The 23374-nt window shown below is 40.1% G+C and overlaps 1 protein-coding gene across 2 annotated transcripts in view; it reads left to right on the plus strand.

Annotated features, from left to right (window-relative positions):
* Positions 1-23374, plus strand: part of Nptn (neuroplastin) — an 80537-nt gene that overhangs the window by 49973 nt on the left and 7190 nt on the right. For both annotated transcript variants that reach the window (XM_005369484.2, XM_005369485.2), the window contains exons 4-6: positions 3744-3838; positions 18043-18176; positions 21089-21362. In XM_005369484.2, coding sequence (XP_005369541.1) covers positions 3744-3838; positions 18043-18176; positions 21089-21362 — 503 coding nt within the window. The remainder of the gene's footprint in view (positions 1-3743; positions 3839-18042; positions 18177-21088; positions 21363-23374) is intronic.

The following is a 23374-nucleotide window of genomic DNA, read 5'->3' on the forward strand; positions in this document are numbered from 1 at the left end:
TAATGGCACCATAACCTAATCGGACTAGTCGATAAAGTTATCTTAGGTGAGGGTGGTAGTGTAGAGATACCCTCTGAATAAAGGCTTTTGCTGGTCTTAGTTACCTGGAATGCCAGTGATTTGGTGTCATTTAGAGTGTTGAGAACACTTGGTAACTCATCCGTTAGGAAAGTTTGTTTGCAAAGAGATCTGGAAAAGGATCAGCTAATTTTGCTTGGCAGGATGACACTGTATAAAGATATAGTACTGAAGGGAGACCAGGAAAGGCTGTGGACTTAGCAGCAAGGACATTCTGCAGTATTTCACATCACTTAGATTTTCATGCCCTTTGTTTAATTGATCTACATGAGTTTGTAGGTCCTCATTCCTTTTTCAGAAGGGAAAACTAAGGCTCAGAGAGTAGTAGGTCTTGGCTGCCTTTTAAGTCAAGTATTATAGTTTATTTATTTCGGTACCAATGTTAGATTCCACATCTACTTTGAATTGTTTCTGGAGTGCTTTCTTCCCCAACTGTACCATACGCTTAATTGTTGTTGATCTTTTTTTGTTCTTTACTCTCTGTTCTCTTTAGGGGGGCCTGCCACCCAACTCCCAGATAATACACACGAAGGCTTATTTTTAGTTATGAATGCCTAGTTTTAGCTTGACTTGATTCTTGCCAGCTTTTCTTAACTTAAATGATTACCTTTTGCCTCTGGACTTTTTTCTTTTCTTACTTATGTTTACCTTATTTTCACTCTTGCCCCTGCCTTCTCCCTTTGTTCTCCCGTTGCTTCCCTCTTCCTTGTTTCTCCTCCTATTTATACTCTGCCTACCCCATCTACCCTTGCTCCTTGCTCCTGCCTCACTATTGGCTGTTTGGCTTTTTATCAGGTGTTTTAGACAGGAAAAGAAGAATCACAGCTTCACAGAGTTAAACAAATGCAGCATAAACAAAAGCAAAACATCTTTACATCATTAAACAAATATTCCACAGCATAAACAAAAGTAACACAGCATACAATAATATTCTCCAACACTTAGAGGCAACTTAATCTGTTTCCACTGTGGTTTCTTCTGATGCTAATTGAGAATTTAGATTTGACTGAATTTTCTTAGTTTGGAAAGTGTTAACCATTTGGAGTTGTTGGTTGGTGTTTACTTCATACCTCTTTCAAGGAAGCAGGTATCAGTTAATCTTTCCCTGGGTTTTGTGTTACCCATATAGCTGCCAGCTGTTAAGTAAATGATGTCTCTGCTTGACTTTTTTTTTTTTTTGTTGTTGTTGTTGTTTTTGAAGACAGGGTTTCTCTGTAGTTTGGAACCTGTCTTGGAACTAGCCCTTGTTACAGGCTGGCCTCGAACTCACAAAGATCCGCCTGCCTCCGAGTGCTGGGATTAAAGACGTGCGCCGCCACCACCACCTGGCTCTGCTTGATTTTTAACTGTCTCTTTGCCTCTGTTTTCTTTTTGCCCCAGTGTACTTGATACAGATGGAATAACTGCTTAGATATTCTTGGGCTACTCAGGAAGTCAGCCATTGAACTAGCTTCAGAAGCCTGTTCTACCTACCCTGAAGGGGACATTTTCTGTTTGCGTTAGTTGCCTTCCCAATAGTTAGTCCAAGGGAATGGTTTTGGGAGATAAACACATAGGCATGTCTTTGAGCTTGGGAGTCCCCATCCCCCAAGTTTTCCTTATGGAACTTAGAGTCAGCCAAACCCTGAAGGTATGGCTGTTACTCATTCCTGAAACTCTGCAATACTTCAGAACAGCTGATTTGTGTGTTTCTTTTGAGAATGTAGACATAGAGTCAAAGTGGGATATTTGTGTCAAATTGAGAAGATATCTTAACTGTGCTGACATAGGTATACTGAGTCAGTTCCTATCTGTGGTCTCTCTTTTTTTGTAATGAACAATAAGATGGGTAAATTCATTGGGCCAGTAATAGGTAAAATTAGGAGTTTATTAAACATTAATTTCTGCAGTGGAGGTTTGATTAAGTTATGTTCAGAAGAATATGAATCTAGCCCTGTATTAGCATTTATCCTCTAATCTGGGGGTAGTTGATTTTTTTGTTTGTTTGTTTGCTGCAGTTAATCTCTCGGTGCCTCACCCTCCTGTGTGTAGGATGGTGTGTATTGAGGCTGTGTGAGGTGGGCATCAGCTGTGAGACTTAAGAGGAACTAACTAATATCCTGGCCACACGTGATTTTTACAGTAATTTTTTTTTTTTTTTTTTTTTTGGTTTTTCAAGACAGGGTTTCTCTGTAGCTTTGGTGCCTGGAACTAGCTCTTGTAGACCAGGCTGGTCTCGAACTCACAGAGATCCCCCTGCCTCTGCCTCCCAAGTGCTGGGATTAAAGGCGTGTGTCACCACCGCCCAGCTACAGTAATTTCTTACCTTGATCTGAGTTCATACAGTTGTTTGCTCTGACTTTGTGTTTGTTCATTTATTCACTTGTTTATTCATTTCTCTACTACAATGTGACTACCAGGTAAGGGCTGAATGTAGAATTGTGTACCAGTCAAACAGTGTATTACATAGAACTTAGTCTGTTATGGATAACAATCAAGCAGTATCATAAGTACATGAGTATACATTGTGGATGAGTGCTGTGAAGAACCAAATTTTAGAGTAATGGAGGAGGAGGATATTTAGATGGGCTGGATGTGAGATATAAGCCCAGACCTGACAGAAAAGGACTTAAGTCTGCCGGGTGATGGGAAGAGCAGTAAAGGAGCATTGAATGGAGATTTTGAGGTGGAAGCAGTTGTGGCATATTGAAACACTGCAGAGTGCCTAGCAGAGCTAGAAAATAAAATGATAATTTTTTTTTTTTTTTTAAATAAAAGCTGGATTTCTGGCTGGAGAGATGGCTCAGTTGTTAAGAGCACTGGCTGCTCTTCCCAGAGTTCCTGAGTTCAATTCCCAGCAACCACATGGTGGCTCACAACCATTTGTAATGAGATCTGGCACCCTCCTCTGGCCTGTGGGCATACATGGAGGCAGAATGTTGTATACATAATAAATAAATAAATCTTTTTTTTTTTTTTTTTGGTTTTTCGAGACAGGGTTTCTCTGTGGCTTTGGAGCCTGTCCTGGAACTAGCTCTGTAGACCAGGCTGGTCTCGAACTCACAGAGATCCACCTTCCTCTGCCTCCTGAGTGCTGGGATTAAAGGCGTGCGCCACCACCGCCCGGCTTATAAATAAATAAATCTTAAAAAAAAAAAGCTGGATTTCAGTGAATAAATGTTCTTTTGGTAGGTTTGGTTGTTTGCCTTTTTAAAAAGAAAACTATGCTTGGGCCTCTTTGTGTGTTAACTTCCTGAAAGGCATGAAACTAAATCAGATCTTTAGAGAAGCTCAGAAAGGCTGTGAAACACACCACTTCATTGTCTGCCTGGAACCTCCAGGAGAGCACATTTTTATTGATGGTTTTTCTGTATTTCAGTATAAATTATGCTTGATAAAGCCTTCCATTTTTGATTGCTTGTTTTGTAGTTTGTTTCTCCCAATAAATAATAGCATCTTAAAGTTAACGACCAAAATCCATTCCATTTCTATTACTGGAACCCAGCAGGAAGTAAAGCATTAATATTTGGGAATGCATAAAGGAAGGCTTTTATGAAAAAGAGGTGAGTTACAGTGAAGAACAGTTTGGAAAGTATGGTCCCATCTTGTCATGTGTTTGACTTGCCTTCTATTATATTTTGATCATTCCCAGTTACCTCATTTCATTTCTCTCCTTATTTCTGCAGGATCAATAAGCCAAGAGCTGAGGATTCAGGCGAATACCACTGTGTGTATCATTTTGTCAGCGCTCCTAAAGCCAATGCCACCATTGAAGTGAAAGGTACAACCCATCAAAGGCTTCGTGTTAGCCTCTTGTTTCTTCTAAGATACCATCTTATTCTGGATGCCTGGTCTTCAAATTCTTTTTATTTCTATTTTGAGAAGCAGTATAATTTATGGCTAATACCAAAGGATTAGGAGCCTGACTGCCTATTTTTAAGTCCCAACTCTATTATGTACTAACTGTATATTGGCAAGTTCCAAACTTCTGTGCTTCTGTTCCCTTATTTGTAAAATAAGGATGTCAGGAGCACTTGATACATTTTGTAGGAGCATTAATTATAATAGACTTACTATATGAAATTACTGTTTCATATGTCAAAATGTTTAAGTAGTATCTTATATAAAACATTGTGTAAACTTTTAAAACATTTTATAGGTGTGACTTCATAGGTCTTCAGTGAACTCTAGCCACATTTGTGAAAGTACATTGTGCAAGGCTAATATAAAGCTTTTTTTTTTTTTTTTTAAGGAAATACTGTGTGGATATGGCATCTTAAAGATGAGGCTATAGCAGAAAGTTTTGTGGGCAGACAGAACTATATAAATTGGAGCTACCTAGTAGCATTAATCTGTTTTCATGCAATACGTGCAAGGAGAAGCTGAGGCCCAAACGTGAAACTGTTGTGTCCTATAGTGAGTTTGAGTTTGTGTCAGAGCTAGCCTAGAGCCCAGGTCTTGACTCCTTAACACAGTATTTTTCCCATTGTTATAATGTCTAAGAAGAGGCAGAGCTACTGTTTAAGGTCCTACTTAGGAAACCAGGTTTTAATTTATTTTATTTTGTTGAGGAAGGACTATAGAAAGACAAACTTGTGGTGGAAGGACAGATTTGGGGAAAAGAAAGGCCTAAACAGTTTCTTAGCTCTTTTTAAAGATATTTGGATGATTAAAAATGCAGATTGAAGAAAAAGTTAGCCATGTTCAGCACCCACTGAATGTGAAGGGAAAGTCGTGTCGTGATGATGCAGTCCTGACTTAGGAGCTGATAAAGGCTCTGTCAGATAAAATTCTGACTTAGGGAGTTACAGTGGTTACAACAGGTCACAACAGGCTTGATTCCTCTCTGCTTTTGTTTAACATGAGGGAAAACATTTTCTCTATGATAGTAGTGGACCTTCCCAACGGGAAGTGAGCTGAGCTATGTGGGGAGACTTTCTCTTTGTAATTGAAGCCCTGCATCATTCCTGTTGAACTCTTAGTACAAAGCCCCAAGCAAGAGCTGTGGGACAAGATAGGTGTATTTAGCTGATGTCCACCCCATGCCTGTGGGATAATGACACACAATTGTAAGTATTGAACAACTTACGGATTTGACAATCATAATTTATAAGCAGCATTTCAAGAATGCAAAAAAAAAAAGTTTTTCTTCTTTGTTTAGCCAGCTTAGATATAGAGTTCAGGACCGGTCAGATGACTGAGTGGTAAAATTGCTTTTGTGCTAATCTGGTGACCTGGTTCAGTCCCCAGAACCCACATAAAGTTATAAAGAAAACACCAGCTCCACAGTTAATTCTTTGACCTTCACATGCTCACCATGTCCCCAATGCACACAACAAACACACAGTAGTAAATAAATCTTGTTTTCTGTTTATTTTGTTCTGTTATTTTAAGGTGGGATTCAGCAGTCCCAGAGGTAGCCTTTTTCATATTTCTGTAGCAGATTTGAAGAAATAGTGAAGAGGAGCAGAACATAGAAGGCAGCTGGCTTAGTGTTTTGAGACAGAAGTTACAACGTGTAGGTTTGGGGAAAGGCTCAGTAAAGTGCTTGCTGTTACAAACATGAGGATCTTAGTTTGACTCCCCAGAACTCACATGAAAAAGAGGCATGACTCTGCAATTCCAGCTCTATGGAGGCAGAAATGGGAGGATCCCTGGCTTTGATCCTGTCTCAGGAAACTAATGTGCAGAGTAGTTGAGAAAGATACCAACATTGAGAATTATAAGCTCACTCCTTTATTTATGGCTAGAAACCAAATATGAGTGAGTACATCCCATGTTCCTCTTTTTGGGTCTGGCTTACCTCACTCAGGATAGTGTTTTCTATTTCCATCCATTTGCACGCAAAATTCAAGAAGTCCTTGTTTTTTACTGCTGAGTAATACTCTAATATGTATATATTCCATACTTTCTTCATCCATTCTTCCATTGAAGGGCATCTAGGTTGTTTCCAGGTTCTGGCTATTACAAACAATGCTGCTATGAACATAGTTGAGCATATACTTTTGTTGTATGATGGGGGGGGAAGCTAAATTAGAAGGTGAATCCAAAGACAAACATATAGGCATCCTCCTGAATATTAACCTTCATCAGGCGATGAAAGGAGACAGAGACCCACATTGGAGCACCGGACAGAAATCTCAAGGTCCAAATCAGGAGCAGAAGGAGGGGGAGCACGAGCAAGGAACTCAGGACCGCGAGGGGTACACCCACACACTGAGACAATGGGGATGATCTTTCAGGAATTCACCAAGACCAGCTAGCCTGGGTCTGAAAAAGCATGGGATAAAACCGGACTTACATAGTGGACAATGAGGACTACTGAGAACTCAAGAACAATGGCAATGGGCTTTTGATCCTACTGCACGTACTGGCTTTGGGGGAGCCTAGGCAGTTCGGATACTCAACTTACTAAACCTGGATGGAGGTGGGCGGTCCTTGGACTTCCCACAGGTCAGGGAACCCTGATTGCTCTTCAAGCTGATGAGGGAGAGGGACTTGATCAGGGGAGGGGGAGGGAAATGGGAGGCAGTGGCGGGGAGGAGGCAGAAATCCTTAATAAATAAATAAATAAATAAATAAACCAGCATTGACTTCCAATCTCCACTTGCATGCACACCATTGGGCATGTATCTGCATGTTATTTCATATGCTATCATGTTCAAGTTGTTGACTTCACTGTTAGTTTTTTACTGAGGAAGACAGGTGATGGTATCCTGGTTTAAAAGACTGAGACATTTCTGTTATATGAAATCCTAAGGTGTTGTCTGTGGCTACATTGATTAAATACACAATTCATCAACAGTCTGTTAGAATTCTTAAGGAGCTTTAAAGGTTTCTGTATTCTCTTCCTTAACATATAGATAGAAAACAGTGTGTGTAATATGTTGAGTCTTTAAGGTTGTTGATGATTTAGTCTGATAAAGATTAGGAATGTTGAGTTTTTTTAATTAAAAGTTTAAAAAGCTTTGAATAAACCCAGGATCATATTCTAACCTAGCTTCCAGTTGTGTTTGGGTGTGAAAACTGACTTAAATTTAGAGGGGAGTGTGCTTCAATTCCTAACCACTGTCATACATACTGTATTTTATTAGTGCCCCTGGGATAGGGCTGGACGCAGGTGCCATTTTATACTGTAGAGATGGGAACATCTGCAGAGCAGAAAGAGGTTATTATACTGGAAAAACTCAAGATTTGGGGGAGCATAAGTCATCTCTTTGCTGACAGAATCTCTTAGGTTCTTCCTTATGTTTGGAATTAACTGAACCAGCACTTCGGAACAATGAAATTCAGACCATACATAAATATTTGTTCTCTGAATGACAGTCATTTTTCGTCATAATAAAGGAAGGAAATGTTTTTCACTCTAGTCTATAGATTGCTTTTAAGTAATTTGGGATTGAAAGATGGACTCAGTGGGTAAAGTGCTTGCTATATAAACATGAGGACACAAATTGGGATACCCAGTACTTATAAAAAGCTGGGTATGGTAGTGTGGACCTGTATAACCCCAGCACTGGGAGATGGAGACAGAAAGATCCCCAGTGGCTTGCAACCAGCAGTTTTAGCAAGTTAGTGAGCTCTAGGTTTAGTGAGACAAACCCTGCCTCAAAAAATAGATGAAGTTATAAAATACAGTATCCAGTGTTGACCTCTGATCTCCATACATGCTCATGTGGACATACACTCATGCATAGATCACCCACACACAAATACTCAGATACACATGAGTGAATTCCCAAAAGTAATATTTATTTCCCCATTCTCCTTGTATCTATAGCCCAAACTGACTTTTGTGATCCTCCTACCTCAGAATCCCAGCATAGCTTAGGTATTTGAAAAGCAACTTGAACAACTGTGGGTGCTGTGAAGGAACAAGACTGGCCAGGAAAGGGGAAAGAGTTGTGATATTTCCTGGGTCTGTCTTTCGTGGGATCTGCCAAGCTCGTTCAGAGGAGAGCACATTTCTCCTGCTTCTTGACTGTAGAAACTGTGGCTTCCAGGAACTGCATGTATAAAGGATTCATTGAAGAATAGATGTTCTATTTTTTTTTTTCGTACAGTTCCTCAATCCTTTGCCCCTTTCTCTTTTTGATCTACCTTTCTTTTCTAAACCAGTGTCTTCTGCCCTCCCTTCTTAGCTTTCTTTACACGTCAGTATTTTTTTGAGGATGAATTCCCAGGATTTCTGGAAGAACATGTCCTGCTGCCAGTTGGACAAGATACTGTGTGGTGATGATTAGTGTCATTATTGAAAGGAATAAGAATATCTCAGATCTGAATAGCATCTTGAACAAAAGCAGCATTTTCATGATCTTTCATTCTGGAGGCTGCCCAGAGGCATCCTTTAGGCTGCAACTGATGTAAAAAATAAAAGTTGGTTTTGACTCCCATGTTGTGTCCACATGAGAAGTCTTTGAAAGGTTAATCATAGTATCACTGGGGCATTAATGAGCATCATCTTCAGCTCAGATATCTGTTCCTGCTCTACTCTCAGGGTGCTGCTGACCTTTCATGATAAGAACAGCTCACATTGTATACTTACTGTATGCCAGACATATAGTAATGGTTGTTTTTCTCCTCTCCTTTAGTCTTCACAAGTGTATGTTGGTGCGGGACAATTCTATATTCTGTCAATTATATTTTAAATAAAAGCTGATTGGCTGATAGCCAGGCAGGAAGTATAGGTGGGAAAATCAGATAGGAAGTAGAGGTGGGGCAAAGAGAACAGGAGTATTCTGGGAAGGAGGAAGGTCTTTCCTGCAGTCCTGTGACCATGGAAGAAGCAGGATGTGACCTGCCCCGCTGAAAAAGGTACTGAGCCTTGTGGATAAGGATAATGGGTTAATATAAGTTATAAGAGCTAATATGAAGCCTGAGCTAATGGGCAGTTCAGGTACAGTTCTTATTCTTCTCAAATTCTGGATTATAGGCATGCACCATTATGCCTATCCTTAGTATTTACTTCTGACTGAGTTCTCACCTTCTGTTTAGTGTAGAGATGTGATTTAATCTTTTCAAGGCCTCTATGAAATAGTGTAGGTATTGGTCCCATTTTTCAGGAGGAAACACTGAAACTTGAAAGATTTTAAATGGCCGGTGTTAGGTTGCTCAGTAAACTAGTAGAGGCTTGGTAGCATCTACTAATCTTTGATTTCCAAATTCAAAACTTTGCCTTTTATATTATATGGCATAGTTAGACTCTGGGAGGTTAATCAGTCTCACTTTATATTCAATATCTTCCAGCATATATACAAATAAGAATAATATGAGAAATTGGTTTTGCAGTTTTTACTTATTCATATAATTTATTGTATTTTTGCATAATCTGTTCTGATTTTTCTCTCAGTACAGTGCAAAATGCATGCATGATCTCTGGAGTCAATTATGCATTAGATTCTAGCTTTGCCTTTTACTAGTAGCCTAATTGGAGACATCAAATGACTTTCAAACTTGATTTTTCCAATTTATGTAGGTATTGTATGGGGTAATGTCTGCTTTATTATTTGGAATAGTTATGTGTTACTTGTTCTGGTGTTACCTGAAGGCTTGACTAAATGAGGCTTAAGGATATATTCTCAGAATGGCTCACTCATATTTGTTTTCACAGGCCCTCCTTCTGAGGGCCTCCAAAAATGACTGTTCCCCATCATGGCACAAATGCCCCACCCTCAGAGTGCAATCTAGGGGAAACAGAGTGCCTTTTCTAAGTAGTTTTTAGAACTATCTACCTTTACTTACCCTTTTATTTTGTTAGAAGGGAGTCATTAAATCCAGTCCCAATTCAGCAGAAGGAAAAGAAGTTTTTTTTAATTAATTAATTTATTATGTATACGGTATTCTCAGTATTCTGTCCGCATGTGTGCCTGCAGGCCAGGAGAGAGCACCAGATCTCACTACAGATGGCTGTGAACCACCATGTGGTTGCTGGGAATTGAACTCAGGACCTTTGGAAGAGCAATCAGTGTTCTTAACCACTGAGCCATCTCTTCAGCCCAGGAAAAGAAGTTTTATTTTTTAAATGGCAACATCTGAGAATTTGATTGGGCTGAATAGGCTCTCATTGAAACTCATATAGATAGAGTACCTGGTTGTTTTGCTGTGGATGTACTGTCCTACCCAGTAGGTGAAGCTGAAGCAGACTTGCTGATTGAGCTGCTACTATAAAAGATAAAGTCTTTGTATTGATCCAAGGTTAAAGTCATTGTTATTAGAGTCATTGCTTTCAGGGATGGAATGGTTTAGCTTGGATTGACTTTCTCTCTTCCTAGTGTAGTAGTGATGCTTCTACCATCTAAAGGGTGAATAACCAGGGTCTTACTCTTCTTCCCTTTTTTCCCTTTTCTTTTTCGCTTTTTCTCCTCCTCCTTCCTCCTTTTTCTTCCTCCTCCTTTTTTTTTTTTTTTTAAAAAAAAGTAGTCCTGGAACTACCTCTTGTAGACCAGGCTGGGTTCTAACTCAAAGAGAGCCACCTGTCTCTGCCTCCCAAGTGCTGGGATTAAAGGTGTGTGCTACCTTGGAATACATTTTTATGCACTAGTCTTAGATAAGATGAGGAGAAAGCAGCACTTGATCTAACCATTGAGCAGTCTTTTTTAATAGTCTTACATCTATGAACATGACTAGTAAAGCACAGTTGGGGTTATCTAAACCAGCAGTAGCCTTTAAGGTCATGTTTCCATATGTAAATAGAAACTTCTGTAGAATGCCCTTACTAGGTGAATGAAACAGAAAGTGGTACTGTCCTTTTTTTTAACATCAGTGCAGTAGTGATGACCATTTTTATCCTATCTGTTGGGACCATTTAAGTTTGAGGCCTTTCAGAATTGAGATTTGATAAGAGGCTATGGAGCTATATACCAAATCAACTTTTAGTCTTCTATGTCAGTAGTTCTTAACCTGTGGGTCATGATCCCTTTGGGGGTCAAACAGTCCTTTCACAAGGGTCAAATATCAGATATTTACATTATGATTCATAATAACAGTATAACTACAGTTATCAAGTAGTAATGAAAATAATTTTGTTGTTTGGGTCACCATAATATGAGGAATTGTACTAAAGGGTCACAGCATTAGGTAGGTTGAAAACCACTGTTCTAGGTGGTTTTGATATGTACTTTAGAAATGAGTTCCTGTATTAGTTATTTTTGGTGGTTGTAATCAAAATACCAGTCAGAAACAATGTAAGGGAGGAAAGGTTTATTTTGCTCATATTTTCAGAGGAATTTCAGTTTGTTACAGCAGGGAAGTCAGGGTGGGATAGTCCCATTTGTGGTTTTGCAAGCTTGAGCGTTGACTTGTTCACATTGGCAAACAGGAAACAGTATTTAGGCCAGAACCAGGGGTGGGTAAGCCCCACCCCTAGTGACCTGTTTCCTCCAGCAGACTGTCCTAAAGGCGCTGTAGCCTTAAAAACATTCTCACAAGCTGGGAATCGAGCATACAAAACATGAAAAAACATGGGAAACATTTCAGATTCAAACCACAGCAAAATCACTAAATTCACATATCTAAGGGCATTAGGCAGTAATGGTCCAGAGTAGAGACCAAGTCAAAGAAGAATAAAATGAGAGAAAAAAAATTAGCCTGTTTTCTGATATTTGTCTGTCTTAGACCATTCCCATAAGCACCTACCTGATAACTCAGCTTGGATGGACACATAGATCTGTAACAGAGTTTAGTCTTGAGCTCCTGGTTTCATTATCACAGTTGCTATTTTCTTTCTCAATGTAACAGCAAACAAACAAAAACCAAGTTTCCTCCTGTGGTCTTCTTACCATAGTAATTGGCATCTATACTACCATCATGTGAATCTCACTCTTGTCTGAATGCCAGGTACTCTTCTGATTGGTCATACATGTTCTTATTTACTGTAACGTGTAAACTTGTAGTGAAACAAGTACATACCTGCCTCAAGTTGTCTGTGTTTCTTCTCCTATAGTGTTTTTCCCTCAAGATACTTATGACCTATTCCCTAATTTTCAGAACGGTGCTAAAATAACACCTAAGCAGAACGGCCTTACTTCTGTAAGGCATGTCTTAGGTTTGTAGGAGGTACTAAATAAATGTGTCAAGTCAGTAAAACACAGCTGGAGAAGATGCTAGCTCTTCTGCTCCTTGTATATCTTGGTTTCTCAGGTAGTGTCTTGGTTGTCATAGCTATAGAACCTTCCTTACCTTGGAATGCTTATTTTTTTTTTTTTTTTTGGTTTGTAATTTAATTACAACACTTTTTCCTTTTCTCTTCCCTTAGGCTCTTCCATATAGCCCTCCCCACTCTCTTTCAAATTCATAGTCTCTTTTTTCATTAATTGTTATCGCATGAATATATGTATTTGTATATACATATATATTCCTATATTGGGCTGAGTGTTTAGCACTGGACAACCAATTAGTGTGCTTTTCTCCAGGGAGGACCACCTTTCCAGCACCCAATTTTACTTAGTTGCCTGTGGTTCTTTGTGTAGGGTTGAGGCCTTGTGGGCTTTTCCCGATATGGTTTGGCATGTTCGTTGGTGTTGTCCTTGTTCAGCTTAAGTTTGGGTGTTTGTGTTGGTGAGACTTAACAGTTACAGCTTCTGATGCTGCTAGGAGACATAATTTCATAACAAATGCTCTGATTCTCTGGCTCATAGAATCTTTCTGCTCCTTCTTCTACTGTGTTCCCTGAGCCTTAGGTGTGTTTTGTAGATGTATCTGTTGGGACTAGGTTCCACAACTCTCCATTATGATTGGTTGTGGTTTTTCTGTAGTAGTCTCTGTTGTAAAGAGAGGTTTTCTTGATGAGGGGTGAAGACTACACTTACCAGGTTAGACCGTGGAAGTAGGATGCGGGAAGTCTGGGTATGGAGTTGGGTGGTGGAGGTGGCACAGTGAGTCCTGAGGGTGGGTGTGAATCCTTAATATTTTTTGACTAAAAAAAATTTATGAGAAAAAGTTATCAGTAGACTAAAGAAATGGCAGAGTAGCTGTGGAGAAGCGGAGCGGTAGAGGCAGCCTGATACTCCTTGGGTAGTGAATTTTTCATGGAAAAGTTAAAAAAAAATTTTCTTTGATAATACCCAACCTAGAAAGCATTTCACAGAATGGTACCAAAGCAGACTTGGGTTTGGCAGGAACCCAATACAGTTTGGGATCTTACCTATTCCATTCACATTCTAGGTGCCTCTGAAAATTGTAAGCACCAGTCTGCCTGGGAAGCAGTCTGTGTACTGTGGAACTTTGGATTGTTTTTAAACCAGAAAAATGAAGTAGTTAAGGTGGTGTGTGGTATCAGACCATGAGATAATACAGTTCTCCAGGATTCTACAGTTTTAGTGGATATTGGACATCTTACCTACTTGTTTAAGACTACTGGAACTAGGCAGAATTCTCTCCATTTGATAAGCATAGATCAAAGCACAGAAAGAAAAAAACAAAACTCCAGCTCAACTGGAATTTGGATCAGAGCCTTTTGATTCTCTTTCCAAACCTGGCCAACAAAGAGGTAGCTGGCCTACTTTGAGTTGCATTGCTTTCAGATGTCTTGTCAGGTCCTAGTGGAAAATATAATTAGGATAAAGAAATTTAAATTCAGAGGATTAGCTCCACATTAGGCTTCTTGGATTCTTAAAGCTTATCTGAAACAGGTGCTGTGTACTTCTTAAGTGAGTCCTAAAAGTGAACTAGCATAGTCTCTAGCATACCTAGATCTTGAAATTCTCCAGATATTGCGCTTAAGATTGTTATAAAGTGACTAGATGTGGAGTCATTGTTTTTGTTCCTCTTCCCCAACATGGTCTCATGTATTTGAGGCTGGCTTCAAGTCTCTTTTCCCCCCCGCCTACCTCCTAAGTGCTGAGAGCACAGGCATGAACCACAGTACTCAGTATTATTATTTTTGTTGTTACTGTTAGTTTCTTTTTTAAAAATTTCTTTTGAGATTATAATTATTTCGCTCTTTCCTTTCTCCAAACACTCTTTCTTGCTTTCTTTCGGATTTATGACCCATTTTCATAAATAGTTGTTATATACATGTATGTATATTTGTATATGTATATTCACACACACTTGCATAATAAATAAAACCTGTTCAGTCTGTATAATGTTACTTGCATGCATATTTTCGAGGCCTGACCATTTGGTATGACCAATTGGTGTGCCCTTTCCTGGGGAAAGCTATTTCTCCCACTATCAGCATTCCTTAGTTGGCTTTAGTTCTTTGAGTAGGGTGAGAATTTGTAGTATTTTCCCATCTACTCTGGCATATCTGTTGTCCTTGTTCAGCTCATGTTTAGGCAGTCATGTTGGTGAGACTTTATGGGTGTAGCTTCTGGCATTACTATGCAACGCAGTGTCAGCAAAGATCCTTTGGCTCTTAGCATCTTTCTGCTTCCTCTTCTATAATGATCCCTAAGCCTTAAGTGCATGGGTGTTTTGTAGATGTATTCATTGGTACTTGGCTCCACAGCTCTGCATTTTCATCAGTTGTGGTTTTCTGTAACGGTCTATCTGTTGCAAAGAGAAATTTTCTTGATAAGGGGTGAGGACTAATTTATCTGTTGGTATAAGGACAAGTATTTACAGTGCAGCTAGAGCTTATGCTGGTTTAGTAAAATGGTGGTTGAAGGTTCTCCTCCAAGACCCAGAACTTCACTAGCTCCGTGGGTAGTTTGCTAGGTTTCTAGTACCAAGCTCGGTGTCTCCTGTTGAACGGTTGGTTCTTAAGCCTTATTAGAGAGTTAGTCGTTGGTTACTGCTAAGCCACTACTGTACTGTTACGGTTAGCCTGCCATGCTGGTTGCGTGTTTCATAGATATGATAGCTGGGTAGGATTGTTGATTGTTTTCCTTGTTTGGAAGTTTGCATGGCACCTTCTGATACCGTGAAGGCTAGTCCTCTGGGGAGAAATAATCAGTTCAGTTCTAGCTCAGGGGCCTCTTGGCCTTGTGTGTGAAGTATATCTTCAGTGACAGTCACATAACTTCCACTTTTGTGGGGTAATGAAGGGCAGTAGCCTGTATGTTTTGGGAGTCACATGGACAACCCTGACTAATGTCATGCCTGGTATTGGAGTTTGTGTTAACTGATCTTTCCCTTTTGGAGGGAGAATTGTCAGCCCAGATAAGAAAATTTCATTTAAATTATTTATGTATATTTATACAGACTTACATGTATTAATATTTTTTAAGGTAGTTAATAGTATGATTTCTTATAACTTTTTAGAGTTCTTTACTGCTATTTCATCCTCTTTCCTCTCTAATTAGAGCCCCTCTTCTTTCTGATTTCCCTGATCAGATCACTTGTACCTTGCTATTTCTCTACTGTTCCTTACCTCCTTCCCCACAGCAGTCCCTTTTTACTTTCCTGGTTTCTATAGTTACTGCAGGATAAGTCCTCACATCTATAGACTTTGAACTTGGAGCTTCCAGTGAAAGAGCTCTTGTGATGATTGTATTTCTGGATCTGGGTGACCTCACTCAATGTGAATTTTTCTAGTTTTTTCCATTTACCTGCAAAGTTCATGATTTCATTTTTATTTGCAGCTGGATAATATTCCGTAATATATATGTACCACATTTCATTATGCGTTGCAGTGGAAGGACATTTGGGTTGTTTTCATTTCCTAGCCATAGCAGATAGAGCAACAATGAATATGGCTGAACAAGTGTCTGTGGAGTAGGATGTCACGTCCTCTGGGCATATGCGCCAAGGAGTTGTATAGCTGGGTCATTATTGTTAGTTTTTTTTGATTTATCCACATTGATTTCCATAGTGGCTGTACTAGTTTTCAGTCCCAACAGTGAATGAGGGTTTCCCTTTTTTCTTATTTTCCCTTCAGACTTTGGTATAGGTTTGTTTTGTTGATCTTTGCTATTCAGACTGGGGTAAGATGAAATCTCAAAGTTGTTGTGATTTCCCCAATTGCTAGATATGATGAATAATTTTTTAAAGCTATTTCTTAGCTGGTTTGTTGTTGCTGTTGTTTTGAAAACTTCTAGTTAGACCCAGAGCCATTTTTTGAATGAGTCTTTTGTTGTTGTTTTGAGTTCTTTATATATTCTGGGTGTTAATCCTGTCAGATAAATAGCTGGTAAAGATCCTTTCCCATTTTGTGAGCTTCCTTTTCACTAGTTGGTTGTTTCTTTAGCTTTCAGGAGCTTTTTAGTTTTAGGAATGTCCCACTTGTCAGTTGTTGCCTTTAGTTGGTAGGCAAATGGGGTCCTGTTCACAAAGTCCCTTTCCTTTCCTGTATGCTTATATTTTCTCGTAGCAGTTTCGGGTTTCAGGTTTCAAGTTTAGGTCTTTAGTCATTTAGAGTTAGGTTTTGTTCAAGGAGATAGGTACAACTCTAATTTCATTCTTCTACATCTACTTTTTACAGCTCCATTTGTTGAAGATGTTTTCTTTTACTCAGCTTGTTTGTGGCATCTTTATCAGTTATAAAATGACTGAAGTTATGCGTGCTTATACTTGCCTCTCCAGTTTTGTTACATTTATCTTCATAACTATTTTTGTGCCAGTACCATATTGTTTTTATTACTGTGCTCTGTAATACATCTTAACATCTGGAATGGCAATCCCTCCAGTATTGTTTGTTTAGGATTATTTTGGTCATCCAGGGTCTTCTGGTTCTGTGTGAATGATAAGACAGTTTTTATTTGCTTGTTTAGTTTTGTTTAAATGTGAACATGCGTGTATGTGTGTGTATATTTGTGACTGTGTTGTGGGGAGACTATATATGTGTGGTTCTTTCCTTCTACTGTGTGTGCTGCAGGAAATCTAAGTCAGCCTGTTTGGCTTGGCAGCCTTGTTTGTTTCCTTTTTGGAGAGAATGCCTTGCCAGTAGTCCTAGACTGCCCTTGAACTCTATATACCTGCCTCCACTTTCCAGTAGACTTGCCTCAAGTCACGTTTTTATTCTGCTAACAAGACCCTTGGGGATCTTGGTTTGAGGCCTCTGATTATTGTTTTCCTCCTAATTATGCCTAGTGGGCTCGATGTTGGCTTTCTTGGAAGAACTCTGGTCCTTGGTTTTCAGTGATTAAGATCTTCAAGCATGCATCCATTTTCACATATCCTGTAGTAGGCTTTATTTTATGTAGTTCAATCTTTCATTTCCTTAAGAAAATACATGACATTTGACATGCTGTATTCCAGGTGTTTGAAGAAGAAAACTTGGACTGATATAAGTGACAGTGGCTTCTCTTTGCATGTTTACTGAGGAAAGTTTTGTGCATCTAGGATGACTGAGCATTTTACTAGTAGGTTCTACACTGGTAGAAATTCTTATACTAGTAACTGATATTTTCTTGCTGTTTTACTAAGTAAGGGGGTAGGGAATGGGATTGGTCCCCTTACCATATTCTGGCCTGAAAGACTCTTTAGATGCACCTTCGTGTTCAGCTTTGATAAAGACTGATGATTGTTATGGGATATTTTGATCACACTCTGACACTTCTGAGACTGCTAATAAAGTTTACTTTGAATCAGAGGGCAGAGCTAGCTATTAGCTGATCAAAATTAGCCGTAGAGGTTTTGGAGGACCTAGAACATTTAGAGAGACATGGGAAGTAGTAGGGAGGGGCTCAGAAAGATCTTGGTCTTTTGGCTTGAGGGAGAGAGAGATGTGGTCACTTCTCTTCTGCCTCTCTGATCAGTCAGGTGTTCTCTCTCTCTCTCTCTCTCTCTCTCTCTCTCTCTCTCTCTCTCTCTCTCTCTCTCTCGACAGGGTTTCTCTGCAGCTTTGGTACCTGTTCTGGATCTAGCTCTTGTAGACCAGGTTGGCCTTGAACTTACAAAGATGCGCCTGCCTCTGCCTCCCAGGTGCTGGGATTAAAGGCGTGCGCCACCACTGCCCGGCTGATCAGTCAGGTTCTTACCCTACTATTTGACTCGTGAATTTTTATTTATAAAAAATAATAGCATTAGAAACAGGGCTCTGAGTTAGAAGGTAAGGCCTTTGGTATCTTACTCAGGTGGTAACAGTTTAACACCTTTTTACAGCTGCTCCTGATATCACTGGCCATAAACGGAGTGAAAATAAAAACGAAGGGCAGGATGCAATGATGTACTGCAAGTCAGTTGGCTACCCCCACCCAGAATGGATATGGCGCAAGAAGGAGAATGGTGTGTTTCTGGTGAGTAGGAGGTAGTCCTATACCTAAATCTCTATGCTTACTGGAGTTTTTCCTGAGGAGGTCCAGACATCTGAACCAGTTACTGCAACAACTGTTTCTTTGAATGTAAGATAACTTGGGTTGTTGTGCAGTGAATTACAGTTTACACTATGAATGTGGAGATTAGTCTGTGTCCAGTATTGACAGTGTACATGATTTGCCAAAGCTGTTTGTCTGGTAAGGGATTAGATTGCGTATCTTCACAGTGGAACGCAGAGCTAAAGGTAATCTAAATGCTTTACTGTGTTTTTGTTTGTTCTTCAGAAGAAAACGGACCAAAAGATACTAAAAAAGTCAAAGAACTCCCCTCCCCCATCTGTGGAATGATTTTATCTATTCAGTGTGTATGTGTGTGTGTGTCTACAAAGGCGAGAAGATGGTGTCAGATCTCCTGGAGCAGAAGTACAGATAGTTCTGAACTGCCTGTTGTGGGTGCTGAGAACTGAATTTCAGTTCTTTGCAAGAGCAGCAAACACCCATAACTGCTGAGCCATCTCTGCAGCCACAAATAATTCTCAAGCTTTATTTGTTTGGAGTGGGGTTCATCCACCTAAGCATATTTGTGGAGGTCAACGAGGGTGTTAGGTATCTTCCTCTATCCGTTCCTGCGTGTTGAGGCAGTGCCTTTCCCTGAACCTAGGGCTCATGTTTTCATGGCTAGACTGGAAGTCAGCAATCCTCCTGTCTCCACACCTTCTCAGAACTGGAGTTACAGGTATGCGCAGGATGCCTAGCTTATTACATGTGCACTGGGATCAGAATTCTGGTTCTCATGATTGCACAGCAAGTGCTTGGAAGTGTTAAACCATCTTCTAGCTTCTATGGAGCTGTTCTTGATAGTGTTTAAATAGTGTCTTGGGATCTTTTATTCTCTGATTCAGTGATTTCTAACCAATTTCCTTACCTGACTAGAGAGATTTTCATATATCTACTTCAGCTTTTATGCTTAGATTCTACTTTATAGGCATCTTTTTTTATTACCATCCCTCAGAATCTGAAAGGACCCCCTGTAGCTCATCTAATCCAACTTCTTTGGAAAAATAACATACTAAACAACATATATTATTGGCAAAACAAGGATAATATGTAGTTTTATTTCAAGTCCTATATATTTCCCACTTTATGACTTCTTAATAGTGAAATGTCAAGTATTGGTGACCCTGGTGTCAACTTTTGTAGGTAGAGGCCGCTCAGACCCCAATAATCACACAGAAACTATATTAATTAAAACATTGCTTGGCCTATTAGCTTAGGCTTCTTATTAACTAACTCTGGCATCTTAAACTAACCCATTTCTATTAATTTGTGTGTATTAGCATGAGGCTGTGACTTACTGGTAAAGGATCTGCCACCGTCTGTCTCCTTTGGAAGCTACATGGAGTCTCTTTGACTCCACCTACTCTCTCTTTACATTTCTGTGTGGGTTTCCCACCTTGCTTTATTCTGCCTTGCCATAGGCCCAAAACAGCTTCTTTATTAACCAATGGTAATAAAACATATTCACAGCATACAGAGGGGAATCCCACACATTGATTTTGGAATTACACTAGTAAATAGGATCAGGATGAGGAACTTAGGAGATGAAGGTGCTGAGCTGGGTATTGTCAGGGAAAGCCATTGTGTATTCTAAGATGCTGGAAAGGATTATCTATTTCTCTTGTGGTCACTGGAAAGGACATCGCTGGCTTTTGTCAAAATTGGTTGAAATTATTTTGTATTTTCACTTCTTGAAAGATGAAAGTTGGAATTTTGCTGTGAAGGGCGACTTCCTCGATTTTGCTGTGTACCCACACTCAAAATGCAAACATGCTGTACATAATTGGATAATATGGGAGATGGTTGTCTTCTATGTGCTATATATTTATATATTGTTAGTTGTGGCGAGTACACGGTGAATATGACTAGAGTTCCCTGTACCTGTCAGCTCCCTTCCTCTGTACCAAGGCCAGCTCTTTGAAGCTCTTCCTGCCTGGCTTTTTTGTAATGGCTCCGCAGTACCTCCCAGTTCTCGATCCTGCACTGGTTTTGGGTTTTTTTGTTTTGTTTTTGTTGGTTTTATTTTGTTTGTTTGTATTAAGCCATATTCTTGAAGTCAGTCATTCCTTTGGATGTCTCTCCTACCGTCTCATACCATTACACACATACTGAGGTCAGAGGACAACTTCTGGGGTTTTGTTTTCTCTTGCCATCCTAGGTTCCAAGGGTGGAACTCAGGTTGACAGACTTGCATTACGAATGCATTTGCCTATAGAACTCTCTCCTTCCTTCTTGAAGCCAGATTTCTTGTGTATTTTGTGTCATGATTTTCATATGGATCTTCCCTTTAGTAGGATATGGGATGCATAGGTATATATTAATTAGTAGATACTTGCTGATTTTCTTTAATCCTAGAGTCCTAGAAGAGAAGTTAGGGTTCTGTGACTGCTCCCTCCTGAGAGCAGATTTTTAGCATTGCTTCTGAGAGAAGTTTAAAGGCTTCTCAGAACTGATCAAATAAAGAAGTAAATGTGCTGGCTCTGAAGTTGCCAGACAGGCCTGTGGTTCTTAGACATGCCAGACAATGGGTATCTTTCCCAGCTTCTTACTGCTACAGTTTTTACCCCTGCTGTTTGCAGAAGCATTTTTTAATTTGTCTGTCTGTGGGGTCTACAAGCAACAGGCTTCCATTCAGTTTCGAAGTTGGAGAAGTTCAAAGGATCAACAATAATGGAAATGTGTACCCTGTTTCTACCAGAAGTGTACTGAACTCAGTTAAGTGCTCAAATCTTTTGAACAAAGGTGATATCTTATTCCAGCCATTATCCTGATAAAAATGAGGACAATGTCACCCTCACATGAGTAGCTCATCTACTCTGACCTGCTTTTCCCTCCAGGACATTTCCAATAGCTCTGGTCGCTTCTTCATCATCAACAAGGAGAATTACACTGAATTGAATATTATGAATCTCCAGATCACAGAAGATCCCGGCGAGTATGAATGTAATGCCACCAACTCCATTGGCTCTGCCTCAGTTCTCACCGTCCTCAGGGTACGGAGCCACCTTGCCCCACTTTGGCCTTTCTTGGGAATTCTGGCTGAAATCATCATCCTTGTGGTGATCATTGTTGTGTATGAGAAGAGGAAGAGGCCAGATGAGGTTCCTGATGGTAAGAGCATCCCAACAAAACAGTAAAGTTGGGGTTGGTTCCTTGGGTAGTTTCAAAGTACTGAAAGAGGAGTATAAGGACTTTGATTAAGTACCAAAAAAGAAAGAAAAAACTTTCATACTAATCTGTGCTCCCCACAGTTTTTGTATTAGCCACCTAGAGATATAATTAGCTCTCTCCCTGTTTAGGTGTTCTCCAAACCCTAGGCCTTGTCCTTCAGGCCATGTGGTGAATGTCTTTGTTCAGCTCTGTCCTCCTTCAATACAGATCATCAGGCAGATTGAGCTTGAGGAGAATCCAAGTCAAGCCTAGAAGCCACCCCAAGATCACAGGCCACCTGTCCTTTCAGGCAGATTTAAGGTATATAATTGGTTGTCACATGATTACCTGGCATAGTCCCTCTAGGTAACTGTCCCAGCACAGTCTAGACTGTGTTCAGAAAGCCATTAGAAGAAGCCAGACTTTGTTCCTTTTGTTGGTCTCTTTGATAAGTCTTCAAGGCTTTCTTCTGGCTTTTCTGTTTTTGTCCCGTAGACAAGAATGGTAGGGAGGATGTAGCTTACTCTCTCTAGGTTTAAGAGAACTAAGTGCCAACTCCTTAGCCCTCACTTCAGGGCATGTCCCTCAGCTGGCCCTGAGTTACAGGAGGTATGATGGGAGTAGAACCTCCTTGACCATTATTAGAAAGCATAGGACCAGAGGTCTAACATTGTGGGATATGCTTAAAATTAGGAAAGCTTTGGGAAGGTCTTGTATATTTGCTTATAGATTTTCATTTCTAACCCTGTGAATAGAACAGCGAACTTAAAGAAGCTTTTATCACTAGTATTTGAGATTCCTAAAAAATCCCTCATTTTCACCCCTGTGGGCTGTAATATTATATCAGCAAATAGAAATTGATTTGTCAACTTGCTATGACTACCCTTTGCCTGTCACTGACCAGAAGATGCACCCAAGCATCTTGATTTCCCGGGGCAATGGTGGTACAGGCTACTATCTGCACTTATGGTATAGTATCCTCCCCCAAAGTTGATGAATCCATATTGCTAATTAGTAGGATTGCAGTGTGTTGTACTCTCTCCACAACATACCATACCTGTCAGTGGACACCCACGTGAGATCTTGTACTCCCTTGGAGAGAGTATAGCTTCAAAGGCATAGCATGACTTTAGACTCTGAAAGGACATGTTTGAGAACAACAGCCACTTTTTCTTTCTTCTCAGCAGCTCTAAGTCTCTTGTCTGGACTAAGTAGAGTCTAAGTAGAATGAATACTGAGATTGGGAGGCGGTCTTTTGACATTCATCTCTGCAGGAAGACCTGGTGGGCTCCCCTCCTGATACACTTTTCATCAGTGAGCTGTATAGAAAAATGGGAGAGACTTGAGCTGGAAGCAGAGGGACCTTTGTCCAGTTCTTTGCAACAAAGAATATCTCCAGTTTCGATTTCTTGATTTTCATGTGTCCCCAATGCCTTTCTCCAATTTTTTTTTTCTTGTTAAATGTTAGGACTTCCAAGGTAGAGTGCTGTACCTGTATTCAGACCTGAGAATAAAGGAGGGAGAAGGCTATGCACCTTCCACAGTTTACAGCTCAGCTATTTGGGAGTTACATTTCATTCCTAAAAGGGGTCACCATCCCCTCAGAATGTTTCAAACATTGCTAATTAGGAGCATAGGGACTTAGATTAGGTAAGTGTTAGAGCCCAAGACCTGGAGTTTCCGCAGCACTGGAAGGGGGTGGGATCCCCAAAAGACCAGAGAGAGCCGGGCAGTGGTGGCACACACTTTTAATCCCAGCACTCGGGAGGCAGAGGCAGGCGGATCTCTGTGAGTTCGAGGCCAGCCTGGTCTACAAGAGCTAGTTCCAGGACAGGCTCCAAAGCCACAGAGAAACCCTGTCTCGAAAAACAAAACAAAAAGACCAGAGAGTTAACTGAGACAAACACAATACTAGCTGTGCCTAATGCCACCTTCTTCAATGAAAAGTTACCTAAGAAAAGGCAAAGGTAGGC

Source organism: Microtus ochrogaster, unplaced genomic scaffold (genome assembly GCF_000317375.1).
Source record: "Microtus ochrogaster isolate Prairie Vole_2 unplaced genomic scaffold, MicOch1.0 UNK49, whole genome shotgun sequence".
Classification (NCBI taxonomy): Eukaryota; Metazoa; Chordata; class Mammalia; order Rodentia; family Cricetidae; genus Microtus; species Microtus ochrogaster.